Raw genomic sequence first — 13,860 nt, forward strand, 5'->3', positions numbered from 1 at the left:
TATTTTTCAGCTCCTGATGACAAAACGTGCACGCAGTCCAAGGGTTGCAGGTCTGCCGACTTCCTTTTGGTCACACATTGTATTCTGAGAAATATCCAATAAACCAAAGACATTGATTTAACTGTGAATGGACTTTATTGCATATATTTTCCTCAAATTAAATGGCGCATACATAAAATAAACTAGTTTTACAATTTATTTATATTGGGTCTAATGTGGGTTTGTGAGAGATTCAAGTTTTGTAACAGACAAAAGCACACATACTTTTTATTTTGTGTGGCAGAGAAGGAGTGAGAGTGTGTGCATGTTGTATTTTATTTTTCCTTGTCAGCCACCATCTCTCCTAACCATGACCTCTCCACCAACTGTGAGTAAGCACAACTGCACATTTCCGTTGTGGGAAATAGATAACACAATCTGTAGGCCTATATATCCCAAATCCTAAAATAAAATGGAGCATTTCTGCTTCATTAAAAACTGAGGTCTGGAATTCCCTTCAGGCCATCTCTCTCCATTCCTTGGCCTTGGTTGCCTGATGACTCACCCTGAATTGTATCGCTACATACATTCATTATGGATAACAAATGTCAGTTTGGCCTGAGCGATGTGGATGGGTAGCCAGGGAATGGCTTTGGTACATATTTTTTTTGCAGGACAATAAACATATTTGCCTGCCACTCCTGGGAGCCCTGTACATATGTGAGGGCTGTTGGGGCCCTGATTCAGCTCCAGATGACAAAACCTACACACATTCCCAGAGTTGTTTTATTTAACTAGGCAAGTCAGTTAAGAATAAATTCTTATTTCAATTATGGCCTAGGAACAGTGGGTGAACTGCCTTGTTCAGGGGCAGAACAACAGATTTGGGGATTCAATCTAGCAAGCTTTTGGTTCCTTGCCCAACACTCTAACCACTAGGGTGCCTGCCGCCCTTGTGGTTTGCAGGTCTGACGACTTCTTTTTGGTCATTAATTTGTAATCAGAGAAATATTTAATAAACCAAACTGTTTTAACTGTGTTTGTATTTTATTGAACACAATCCTCAAATAAAATGGATCATACATAAAATAAACAATGTATTTACATAGGGTCTAATGTGTGTGTGTGTGTGAGGAGGCATGTTTTTTCAACCCAGAAAAAAGCACTCAGAATTTTCTCAAACTGTACAAATTACGCAATAGTTGTATGCAATATTATCGATCACACTTTGATTGGATATATATTTAGAGTAATTAGATAGATATTGATAATGGATATGTAGGTGTAGATATCTCCAATCCTTAAATAAAATAGAGCATTCATAAAATAAACAAGTAATTACAATTGATTTACATTGGGGATGATGAGAGGGACTGTGTGCATGTTGTGTTTATTTTTCCTTGTCAGCCACCCATCTCTGCTTTGTGAGTATTGATAGGCCCAGTGCATGCACTTCTGGGTGAGACTGTCGGGCAGTGGTGGAGTGCATGGCAGATCTGAAAGAGAGCTGCACAAAGTGACAGTAAATATACAGTTCCACATGTTTGTGTGCACATCTGTTGGTTCGAGTGAGCATATGTGTATGTAATATAATTCTGAATTACCTGTATCCATCTGGGAATCCTCAAAAGTAACTCCCTTCACGGCCAGTGTAGTAGGAACTGGTGCAGCCAGTGAATTAAATACAACAGCAGAGGACTACTATGACTGCAGCTGAACTGCTGGGGGTGGCAGATCTAAAAGAGAGAGGCACACTTTTCTTAACTGACAATAATCATACAACTAAACATACTGAATGAGTGTCTTCAGGCTTAAAAATTATTCTTTGATGTGTCTCTACCCCTTCATCTACACTGATTGAAGTGGATTTAACATGTGACATCGATAAGGGATCATAGCTTTCACCTGGTCAGTCTTTCTCATGGATAGAGTAGGTGTTCTTAAAGGTTTTTACAATCAGTGTAGACTTATTTGGGTAAAGTTAAGAATGGAGGGGGGCATGACTTAAAGAATGGCAGAGCAATTACATTTTTTAAATTCATGTGCAGTCCAAATGACTGCTTTAGAGGTTCTAGTGTTAAAATGAACAAATGGCTTTGTCACTGTGTGTCACGCAATGGTCTTAGTATTTTCTTTATTATTTTGGTCAGGCCAGGGTGTGACATGGGTTATTTATGTGGTGTGTTTTTTCTTGGGTTTTTTGTAGGTCATGGGATTGTGGTTAGTGGGGTAGTCTAGAATAGTCTATGGCTGCCTGGAGTGGTTCTCAATCAGAGGCAGGTGTTTATCGTTGTCTCCGATTGGGAACCATATTTAGGCAGCCGTATTCTTTGAGTGTTTTGTGGGTGATTGTTCCTGTCTCAGTGTTTGTTTGCACCAGATAAGGCTGTTTAGGGTTTCACGGTATATATTTTTTTTTTGGTTGTGTTTATCTTTTATTAAACATGTATCGCAATAACCACGCTGCATTTTGGTCCGCCTCTCCTTCACCGGAAGAAAACCTTAACACTGTGGTGGTACCCTAAAAGGCAAATTAGTATCTCATCCAAACAAAAGGTATGCTTTTGTACCTGTACTATCTTGTCCTCTAAGGTATACTATTGGCTCTTTTAAGGTACAAACTGCAAGGGTACAATTATGTACCTATAACTACAATGAACAAGATATAAAAGCAACATGTAAAGTGTTGGTCCCATGTTTCATAAGCTGAAATAAAAGGTCCAAGAAATGTTCATTATTTCTCTCAAATGTTTTCTATCCCTGTTAGTGAGTTTCTCCTTTGCCACAATAATCCATCCTCCTGACAGATGTGGCATAATCAAGTAGCTGATTAAACAGCATGATCATTACACAGTTTCACCTTGTGCTGGGGACAAAAGCCCACTCTAAAAACACAATGCCACAGATTACTCAGGTTTTGAGGGACTATGCAATTGTCATGCTGACACCAGAGCTGTTGCCAGAGAATTTACTTAATTTCAATTGAATTGATTACTCAGCCTGATACACATAATTTATAGGAAACTGGTTGGAATGAATCAGACGGAGGCCTAGCTACAATTGTCAGGAATGTTTTTTTAGAGAGCTCTGCCTTTCATTTCCTGTACATTGGTCTATATACCTCACATTTCGTCATAAATGTCCCTACTCTCAGATTTAATCTGAGAGGAGTATGGAATTATGGTATGGGCAGGCATAAACTGTGGATAACAAAGACTTGCATTTTAACGATGGCAATTTGAGTGCTTCTACACTTGCATTGCTTGCTGTTTGGGGTTTTATGCTGGGTTTCTGTACAGCACTTTGATATATCAGCTGATGTATTAAGGGCTATATAAATACATTTGATTTGAATGCACAGAGATACTGTGACGAAATCCTGAGGCCCATTGTCACGCCATTTATCTGCCGCCATCACCTCATGGTTCAGCATGATAATGCATGGCCCCATGTCGCAAGGATCTGTACACTATTCCTGGAAGCTGACAATGTCCCAGTTCTTCCATGGCCTGCATACTCAGCAGACGTCACCCATTGAGCATGTTTGGGAAGCTCTGGATCAACGCATACGACTGTGTGTTCGAGTTTCCAACAATATCCAGCAACTTCACTCAGCCATTGAAGAGGAGGCCACAATCAACAGCCTGATCAACTTTATGCAAAGGAGATGTGGAGCACTGCATGAGGCAAATGGTGGGCACACCAGATACGGACTGGTTCCAGGAACTCTAAATGATCGGCTATGAAAAGCCAGCTGACATTTACTCCCGAGGTGCTGACCTGTTGCACCCTCGACAACCACTGTGATTATTATTATTTGACCCTGCTGGTCATCTATGAACATTTGAACATATTGGCCATGTTCTGTTATAAACTCCACCTGGCACAGCCAGAAGAGGACTGGCCACCCCTCATAGCCTGGCTAGGTTAGGTTCTAGGTTTTTTCCTAGGTTCTGGCCTTTCTATGGAGTTTTTCCTAGCCACTGTGCTTCTACACCAGCATTGCTTGCTGTCTGGAGTTTTAGGCTGGGTTTCTGTACAGCACTTTTTGACATCAACTGATCTAAGAAGAGCTTTATAAGTACATTTGATTGATTTTCTGATCCCTGCCCCTACCTTTTTTTTAAAAGATACAGTGCCCTCGGGAAAGTATTCAGAACCCTTGACTCTTTCCACAGCTCTACGGACAATTCCTTCAACCTCATGGCTTGGATTTTGCTCTGACATGCACCTTCAACTGTGGGACCTTTTATAGACAGTTGTGTGCCTTTCCAAATCATGTCCAATCAATTGAATTTACCACAGGTGGACTCCAAGTTGTAGAAACATCTCAAGGATGAACAATGGAAACAGGATGCACCTGAGCTCAATTTCGAGTCTCATTACAAAGTGTCTGAATACTTTTGTAAATAAGCTATTTCTGTTAGTTTTTTTTAATACATTTGCTAAAAAAAATGTAAACCTGTTTTTGCTTTGTCATTATGGGGTATTGTGTGTAGATTGCTGAGGAAAATGTATTATTTAATACATTTTCAAATAAGGCTGTACCGTAACAGAATTTGGAAAAACTCAGTCTGAATACTTGAAAGCACTTTATCTGTGACCAGCAGATGCCTATCTGTATTCCCAGTCCTTTTAAATACATTTATTTAAATTGACTGATTTCCTTATATAAACTGTAACTCATTAAAATCATTGAAATTGTTTTGAGATGCATTTATGGTTTTGTTCAGTATAAATTAGTGGTGGTCAGTGCTGTTTAAGATGAGGGAGGACAATTTATCTTTCATGAGCATGGCCTTATTTCTATTACAGCATATTGGATGACTCATTCATATTCCATTCACCAAGTTCAATTTATGAGCTATAGGTTTAGGCTACTCCATGATACTCAAGTTTTCACTATACCCATCACGACGTTGCTACAACCTAGCCTATGAATGAAAGTTTACAACGGATGTCAGGTCGAGCGACAAATTTGAGGTCACAGACAGTGACTTTCAATACTGCCTTGCACACTCTTGCCTGCATCTAGCTGATATAGGGTGTAATCATTTTTCCAACAGTTGCAAGCGAGAGTTTCTATTGGACAAATTCAGGCATGTTTATCCACATTTTGTTCCATTTGCTTCCGTTTAAGAAATGTTTTTCAACAGAAAAGGCAGAAAGAATACACCTTTGATCATGCGTAAACAGAGGTCACTCTCATAACAGCCACGTTGTATTCCTTCCCTTCTCTTCGCTTGTGGACATCAGCTGTATGTGACCAAACAAAAAAACCTTTCCAAAACAAACCGCTACACACAGCCTACATCGTTGACACCATATTATTTAAAGTAAGGTCATAGTCAGCATAGCTAATAGAACACATTAGTAAACCCCTACAATCATGCAGTAACGTTAGTGTACAGTCAGTAAGCAGTGACACCGGCGGTCCCCAGTCGCAAAAAAATTGTAATACCAAAAGCTTACCTTGACTTGAAAGAGTTCCAGTGTTGTGTTGGAAAGTCATAGCCAGCTAGCTAACATAGCTTCCCTCTGTTTGAGTGTGGGGGTGTTCCAGTAGGCTAAACTAGATAGCTGTATTTGCTTGCTTCTCCTTCATTTTGGAATAAATTAATTTGTCTTTCTCTCTGAGTCAATTACTCACCACATTTTATACATTGCAGTTCTAGCTACCTGTAGCTTATGCTTTCAGTACTAGATTAATTCTCTGATTGGGTGGACAACATGTCAGTTCATGCTGCAAGAGCTCTGATAGCCTGCTGTGTAAGTCCATGGAAGGGGTGAGAACCATGAGCCTCCAAGGTTTTGTATTGAAGTCAATGTACCCAGAAGAGGACGGAAGCTAGCTGTCCTCCGGCTATACCATGGTGCTACCCTACAGAGTGCTGTTGAGGCTACTGTAGACCTTCTTTGCAAAATAGTGTGTTTTAATCAGCTATTAGGCAATGTGATTATATTTAATACAGTTTTATCTAAAAACCCTTTAAAATGTTTTACAATTACATTTGTATGTATTTCACTGAGGAGGATGGTCCTCCCCTTCCTCCTCTGAGGAGCCTACACTGGTATAAATGTACAAATGTACAAACCTTACAGGGAACCATGACAGTGGCAAGCGTTTGTACCATGTTAGGAACAAATCGAAACCTTCATTTTCTGAGACTGTATGGTGAGATCTGAAAACAGCAGTTGGTGGAGGGCATCCCTAAAACATTGAAAAGTTAGTCACGTTTGCTGCTGAAAAGTGGGCCAAATTGCCAGCAGAAAGGTGCAGCAAGCTCAATGATGGCTACAAAAAGATTTTGTCTGCAGTTATCTTGGCCAAAGGCTGTGAAACCCAGTACTAGCAGCAGGCTGCCAATAATGTTGTCCATGCCATTTGCCTTTATTTTATAAATAAAACATTTAAATGTAAGTTTTCAAAATTAAAATGATCTGCTTTAATTAACATTCAGCTCATAAATGCTTCATAAAGCCTTCATAATGCCTTCATGAGCACTACATAAATGTGCTACAAAGCATCTATAACTGTATGTCATGCTTTTTAAAGGGTTCATAAATGTGGCCTAACTGTGTGACATAATCACCAATGTCAAGTGTGACATAATCCACTATGTCGAATATGATAAAATTGTATTTTTCACATGCGGCGAATACCTTACCGTGAAATGTTTATTTACAAGCCCTTAACCAAAAAGAGTTTAAAAGGAGTTTTTAAAAAGTAAGTAAGAAATATTTTCTAAATAAACTAAAGGAAAAATAGTAACACAATAAAATAACAATAACGAGGCTATATACAAGGGGTACCCCGTAGTCAATGTGCAGGGCTACAGGTTAGTCAAGGTAATTGGGGTAATACTGTATGTAGGTTGGCAAGTAGCCTAGTGGTTAGAGCGTTGGGCCAATAACCGAAAGGTTGCTAGATCGAATCCTCAAGCTGCCAAGGTAAAAAATCTGTTGTTTTGCCCCTGAACAACCCACTGTTCCTAGGCCGTCATTGTAAATAAGAATTTGTTCTTAACTGACTTGCTTAGTTAAATAAAGGTTAAAGACCTTATGCATTGCTAATAATACCTATTCAAGACTCGTTGCTCACCACTGTCTCTCTGCTGGTTCAGGCTCTGTCTCACTCTCTGGGCTTCTCCTTCTCAAGAACTTCTGCCTGAGTCTCAGTGACTGGCTCACTAGTACTAACAGTTCATTTTCCAAACATAATATATTACATACATTGTATAAAGCAGTGACAGGGGGTTATTAGAATGAAGTAGACGTTTAGATAGACATTATATTCACAAATGTATTCATGGTCACCTTCCTGTAGCTTCCAATCATGGCATCTTGCTTTGAGAGGTAAATAATTCAATGATTTTGCCTTTGTCCTTGGTTTCTCTGTCAAAATATGAACAAGAGCTAACTAAGTCCCATGTAAGGTCTACTGAGAGCATTGTCTGCTGAAGTGATGTACCTCAAAGCTCTTAGACTTGTCCAACAACTAAAAGATAATCAAATCACATTTTATTTGTCACATGCGCTGAATACAACAGGTGATTTTCTTCCTTTAAATAACCAAACCAAAGTATTCTCTGATTAACTTAGATCATACAATAGATTATGTGAAATTATATTGTCAAAATAATATGCTGCTCCTGCTTCTAGCTAGGAAGCAGGTACATATACACAACATTTCATATTTCAACAATATACATGGTGCTTGGTATTCCTTTGTTCAATAAAATATGACTAACACACACACACACATACACAGAGTTCTGTAGAAGGCATGAAGGTGGCATGAAAGTCAGGGTTAATGGAGTGTACACCCCCCCCCCCCCTATCAGGAGATGAAGCAGATCCTCCTGTCTCCTTTCATCCATCTTGTTTAGAGCAAAAGGGAGAGAGGAGGAAAAGAGGAAAGGGAGAGAAGATGAGAATAACCCTAGCATGATCGATCTGCTCCATGAATAATTGAAGAGGGATGTGTTTTGGAGAGTTCTGTTCTCAGCCCAGCCAAGCCCAGCTCTCCTACAATTATTTCTCTTTCTACTCCTGCTTGTGACACAGGGCAGCAGTTTCCTGCAGTGCACCTCTCGCATAGTAAATCTGATGTACATCCGGGACAGTGTAAACACTGATGACTCGAAAAAGGCTCTCAGTGGGAGAGGGGTAGAGAGGAGTCGGTTATCTAATAGAACTTTGCGCTGTCTGCTCCTGCCGCCGCTAACGACGATACTCCTATATTCCCTTTCTGGGCTCAGGAACATTTAGGGCGACAGGAGGAAGGAATAACCAGAGCAGGGCTTTGAATCATATGCCTAACCTATCGACCCAGCTGAGCACACCTCCTCTCCTCTGTGAATGCACTCACTTGCAGCATGGACTCCGCAGGGGAAAGAGAGGAAGGGTGGATGGAAGACCAGTGGGAGAAATGGTAGGGCAACACAACATCTCTCTTTCCTATCCTAGGTCCTTACCACACTGGCAGAAACCTAGTAGAGAGCTGGGTGATCTTGTGTGTGTATGTAACTGCTGAAAATCTGTCGCTCCCTATGCTTCGCTCAGTGTTGCAGCATAGGACAGGGATGCCCTTGAAGTAGAGCGGATGCATAGGAGAGAGGCGAGATGCATAGGAGAGAGAGAAGACAGCTAGAGAGTGGAGGTTGCACTATAGGTAGATGTAGTAGCTTTTATCATATAAGACACATGTAATTTAACTCTTGGGAGAATAAGAATACAGAATATGATGATATCACCAGGATGCTGGTATGTTGAAAGCGCAGACTTGCTGACTCTGTGTTTGTTGTTGTACGGTGTTGGATGTAAAGGTGACCCATTAGATGGGACTGTCCTTACGATGCACACCAAATGTAAGCAGCAAAGGTTGATGAATGAACGGTATGCCTGATTTGGAATTAAGATGTATATTAGCAGGAGAGCGAGGCAGGCTGATGTGGCTGTATTAATGAATCAATCATGTGTCTAATGCTTAAGATGGAGAAGCCATAAGTGGGATAATTTAATCAGCAAATGAAGGAAGACTCACAGCCATATACAGTATGATGTCAGTAATTGGGTATTTCAATAAATCACCCTAAGCAGATTCACTGATCCTCTGACTGTGTTATGGTTTATTATAAATCTTACAGGCTTAGGGGTTTTGCTTGATTTCGTGTTCGATTAAATTTTCCATTTCAAGGTTGGTTCTGTTTGGGCGTGGCTGGCCCTGATTGGAATTATCTTCATTGGTCAGGATGTGTTCAAATCAGAATAATATGCTGCTCCTGCTTCTAGCACAATATTTACACAACATTTAATATTTAAACAATATGCATGGTGCTTGGTACGCCTTCTGTGTTCAATAGAATATGACTAACAAACACACACAGTTTTGTAGGTGGCATGAAGGTCAGGGTTAATGGAGTGTACACCTTACCGTGAAATGCTTACTACAAGCCCTTAACCAACAATGCAGTTCAAGAAATAAGCATTTCGCTACACCCGCAATAACATCTGCTAAACATGTGTCTGTGACAAATACGATTTGATTTGAATACAGTTAAGAAAATATTTACTAAATAAACTAAAGAGAAAAAAGGTATTAAGACAATAATACAAAAGTAACAAGAAAATTACATAGCAATAACGAGGATATATACAGTACCGAGTACAATGTGCAGGTTAGTCAAGGTAATTTGTAAAGTGACTATAAACAGCGAGTGGCAGCATTGTAAAAACAAAAAGGTGGGAGGGGGAGTCAATGTAAATAATCCGGGGTGGCCATTTTATTAATTGTTCAGCAGTCTTATTGCTTGGGGGTAGAAGCTGTTAAAGAGCCATTTGGTCCTAGACTTGGCGCTCTGATACTGCTTGCGGTGTGATAGCAGAGAGAACAGTCTATGACCTGGGTGACTGGAGTCTTTGACAATTTTTGGAGCCTTCCTCTGACACACCTAGTATATAGGTCCTGGATGTCAGGAAGCTTGGCCCCAGTGATGTACTGGGCTGTACGCACTACCCTCTGCAGCGCCTTATGGTCAGATGCCGATCTGTTACCATACCAGGCGGTGATGCAACCGGTCTGGATGCTCTCGATGGTGCAGTTGTAGAACTTTTAGAAGATCTGGGGACCCATGACAAATCTTTTGGGGACCCATGACAAGTCTCCTGGGGGGGAAAAGGTGTTGTCGTGCCCTCTTCACAACTGTCTTGGTGTGTTTGGGCCATGATAGTTAGTTGGTGATGTGGACACCAAGGAACTTGAAACTGTCGACAAGATCCACTTCAACCGCGTCAATGTTAATGGGGGACTGTTCGGCCCTCCTTTTCCTATAGTCCATAATCAGATCCTTTGTCTTAATCACATTGAGAGAGTTTGTTGTCCTGCCACCACACAGCCAGGTCTCCGACCTCCTCTCCTGACTCTTCACTGTCGGTGATCAGACATACCACTGTTGTGTCATCAGCAAACTTAATGATGGTGCTGGAGTCGTGCTAGGCCACACAGTCGTGGTTGAACAGAGAGTATAGAAGGGAATAAACCACGCACAACTGAGAGGCCCCAGTGTTGAGGATCAGCTTGGCAGATGTGTTGTTGGTGCCCTTACCACTTGGGGGCGGCCCGTCAGAAAGTCTGGGATCCAGTTGCAGAGGGAGATGTTTAGTCCCAGGGTCCTTAGCTTCATGTGGGCACTATAGTGTTGAACGCTGATCTGTAGTCAATGAACAGCATTCTCACATAGGTTTTCCATTTGTCCAGGTGGGAAACGGCAGTGTGGACTGTAATTGAGATTGTGTCATCTGTGAATCTGTAAGGGCGGTATGCGAATTGGAGTGGGTCTAGGGTTTCTGGCATGATGGTGTTGATGTGAGCCATGACCAGCCTTTCAAAGCAATTCATGGCTACCGACATGACTGTTACGGGTCGGTAGTCATTTAGGCAGGTTACCTCCGCTTTCTTGGGCACAAGGACTATGGTGGCCTTTTTGAAAAATGTAGGTCTTACAGAATCGGTCAGAGAGAGGTTGAAAATGTCAGTAAAGACACTTGCCAGTTGGTCCACGCATGCTTTGATTTGAGTACACATCCTGGTAATCCGTCTGGCCTGTGACCTGTTTAAAGGTCTTGCTCACATGATCTGGAACAGCTGGTGCTCTCATGCATGTTTCAGTGTTGCTTGCCTCAATGCGAGCATAAAAGGTATTTAGCTCGTCTGGTAGGCTCACGTCACTGGGCAGCTTGCGGCTGGGTTTCCCTTCGCAGTCTGTAACATTTTTCAAACCCTGCCACAGGGTTACACAAAGCCAGTGGCATGTCATTAGTAAAGATTACTTTTTTCAAAGGGCCTAGACAGCTGCCCTGGGGAATGTCTGATTCTACCTGGATTATGTTGGAGAGGCGTTCATTAAAGAACAACCTCTGAACTCTGTTAGACATGTAACTCTTTATCCACAATATAGCAGGGGGTGTAAAACCATAACACAAACGTTTTTCCAGCAGCAGACGATGTCAAAGCCTCATTGAAGTCTAACAAAACAGCTCCCACAATCGTTTTATCATCAATATCTCTCATCCAATCATCAGTAATTTGTGTAAGTGCCATTCATGTTGAATGCTCTTCCCTATAAGCGTGCTTAGAGTCTGTTGTCAATTTGTTTACTGTAAAATAGATTTGTATCTGGTCAAACTATTTATTTTCCAAAAGATTACTAAGGGTTGGTAACAGGCTGATTGGTTGGCTATTTGAGCCAGTAAAGGGGGCTTAACTATTCTTGGGTAGTAGAATGACTTTTGCTTCCCTCCAGGCCTGAGGGCACACACTGTCTTATAGGCTTAGATAGAAGGTGGAGGGGCAATATCCTCTGTAATTTTCCATCCAAGTTGTCAAACCCAGGGGGCTTGTCAATAATCACATATAATTAAATAAACACACACACAGGATAGATTATACATTGGTTACTAACATGATGCAATGAAAAGTCCCTAGTGGACTAACCCGATATGACGGCTTGTTACACAATGAAATGGGGGGAGAAAGAGCGGGAGAAGAAGAGACAAAGGAATTCTCGTGCATACAGTTGAATAATACGCTCATCATATATATGGATATTTAGCACCCTGACAACCACTCAGTCAGATTTATAAATGCCACACATATTTACGCGTGTATGTCTTTGTTGTCTTGCTCTCTTGAAAACACTAGATCCATCTATGTGGAGTAATTCGAACAGAAAATCTCTGGTTGTGTAAGTCTCTGGTTGTCCACCAGAGGTCACCATGTCCTTTGCAGTTGTAGTAGGTTGGTCTCAGAGTGTCAGAACGGTTCTTCCCAAGGTGTACTGATGGGGGGTCACCTTGGGGTCATGATAGGGGCTGCACCAGATGATTGATGTATTATAATAATTTATTATGATTATGTTGTATTAATAGAAGGGGAAGGGCTATAAGACCCCTATCCCACTACATTTATAGGGTCCTGGACTACAGATTAGCAATATATATGCATTATAAAGTGTAATATTGTTCACAGTTCTTTTCTAGTCTCTGCTTCTTATAAGAAACAGTCTGAGAGATGTGTGAGTTATTGCAGTCAAAACAGGGTGTCTGTGAGAAAGCGCCTCAAGGCTAAAAGAGATTAATAGACAAAGAACCCTGCAGGGAGTAAAAAAGATAAGAGACTAGTCAGACATACCACTATAAAGCAACTTGGGCAGTGGAAAATTACTGCTGAGCCTTTAGAAAACACTGGAACTATTGTCACTTCTGCAAGTTTGTATAACTGTATATGCATGGGATTGGTCTGATGAGTAGAAGGTGTTGACGTAGGCAGTTACATCACTAGGGGTTGACTGCAAGCAACTTGGACCCTTTTCTATTTTGCAGAACTTACTCAGAAACATGCGAGCTATGTTCCCATTGTCAACTTCTGTCTGCAATTGCATTAATAAAGGTTTTTGATTGATATATTTAAAGATATTGTCTGATTGCTGATTTCACCAATAAGCAATGACTGACAAGGAACACGAACCTACACAAACATTTGGCGAGCTTGTCGGGAGTGAGTGTCCACCCTGGTTGGAGGAGATTCTACACCATGGTGCCAGAGCTCCAAATTAAACAAGCTAAGCAGACACCTGTTTAATCTAAGTCTGTAATTAATTGACATTCACTTGTGTGGTTTCCCTCTAACAAGTAAATGTCAGCCCACTCACTCTAAAATATATACATACACTTTGAAAATGACATAGTCAAATTCTAGATTGGAGAAATTACATAACGGCTATTGGTGAAATGCATGATTTCAATATATGATGAATGATTGATGATTTTAATTTTAATTTTGTGTGGTAATGCAGCTACCATTACTGAATACTAGTTATTTTATTTTTTGAGTGGTGATTCAGTAATAATCATCTATTTTATTTTGAGTAGTACTGCGGAGACCAATACTGAATACTAGTTATTTTATTTTGGAGAGGTGGTGCAGCGACCATTGCTGAGTACTAGTTAGTTTTGCAGAGGTGATTCAGCAAGAATAATCTATTTTTACTTTGGGTTGTAATGCAGCGACCATTACTGAATACTAGTTATTTTTTAGGTAATTCAGCAACAATTACACAGGCCACCTTGACCTATAGGAGGGTGGTTTATTTTTTATTTTTGTAGAAGTAATTCTGTGTGACATTTACCCAGTGAATGAGTTGAGTTCTTTATGAATTGTTGTAATTCTGTGTGAAATTTACCCAGTGACTGAGTTGAGTTGTTTATGAAAAGTGCGTATGTTTCATGTGTTTGTTTGTCTGTGGATTATGGCAGGGTTTATTGGGTAATGGCCCAATGGTGGAATAAAACGTTAGGAGTAGGACAGAAGTTATTTGAATA

General features: G+C 40.7%; 1 protein-coding gene across 1 annotated transcript in view; it reads left to right on the forward strand.

Annotated features, from left to right (window-relative positions):
• The first annotated feature begins 8,172 nt into the window (after positions 1-8,172).
• LOC139411278 (mitogen-activated protein kinase 8 interacting protein 1b) overlaps positions 8,173-13,860 on the forward strand; it is a 127,176-nt gene continuing 121,488 nt past the window's right edge. Inside the window, exon 1 of the mRNA XM_071157348.1 lies at positions 8,173-8,413. Within this exon, the coding sequence (XP_071013449.1) occupies positions 8,294-8,413 (120 nt within the window). The 5' untranslated portion in view covers positions 8,173-8,293. The remainder of the gene's footprint in view (positions 8,414-13,860) is intronic.

Source organism: Oncorhynchus clarkii, chromosome 6 (genome assembly GCF_045791955.1).
Source record: "Oncorhynchus clarkii lewisi isolate Uvic-CL-2024 chromosome 6, UVic_Ocla_1.0, whole genome shotgun sequence".
Classification (NCBI taxonomy): domain Eukaryota; kingdom Metazoa; phylum Chordata; class Actinopteri; order Salmoniformes; family Salmonidae; genus Oncorhynchus; species Oncorhynchus clarkii.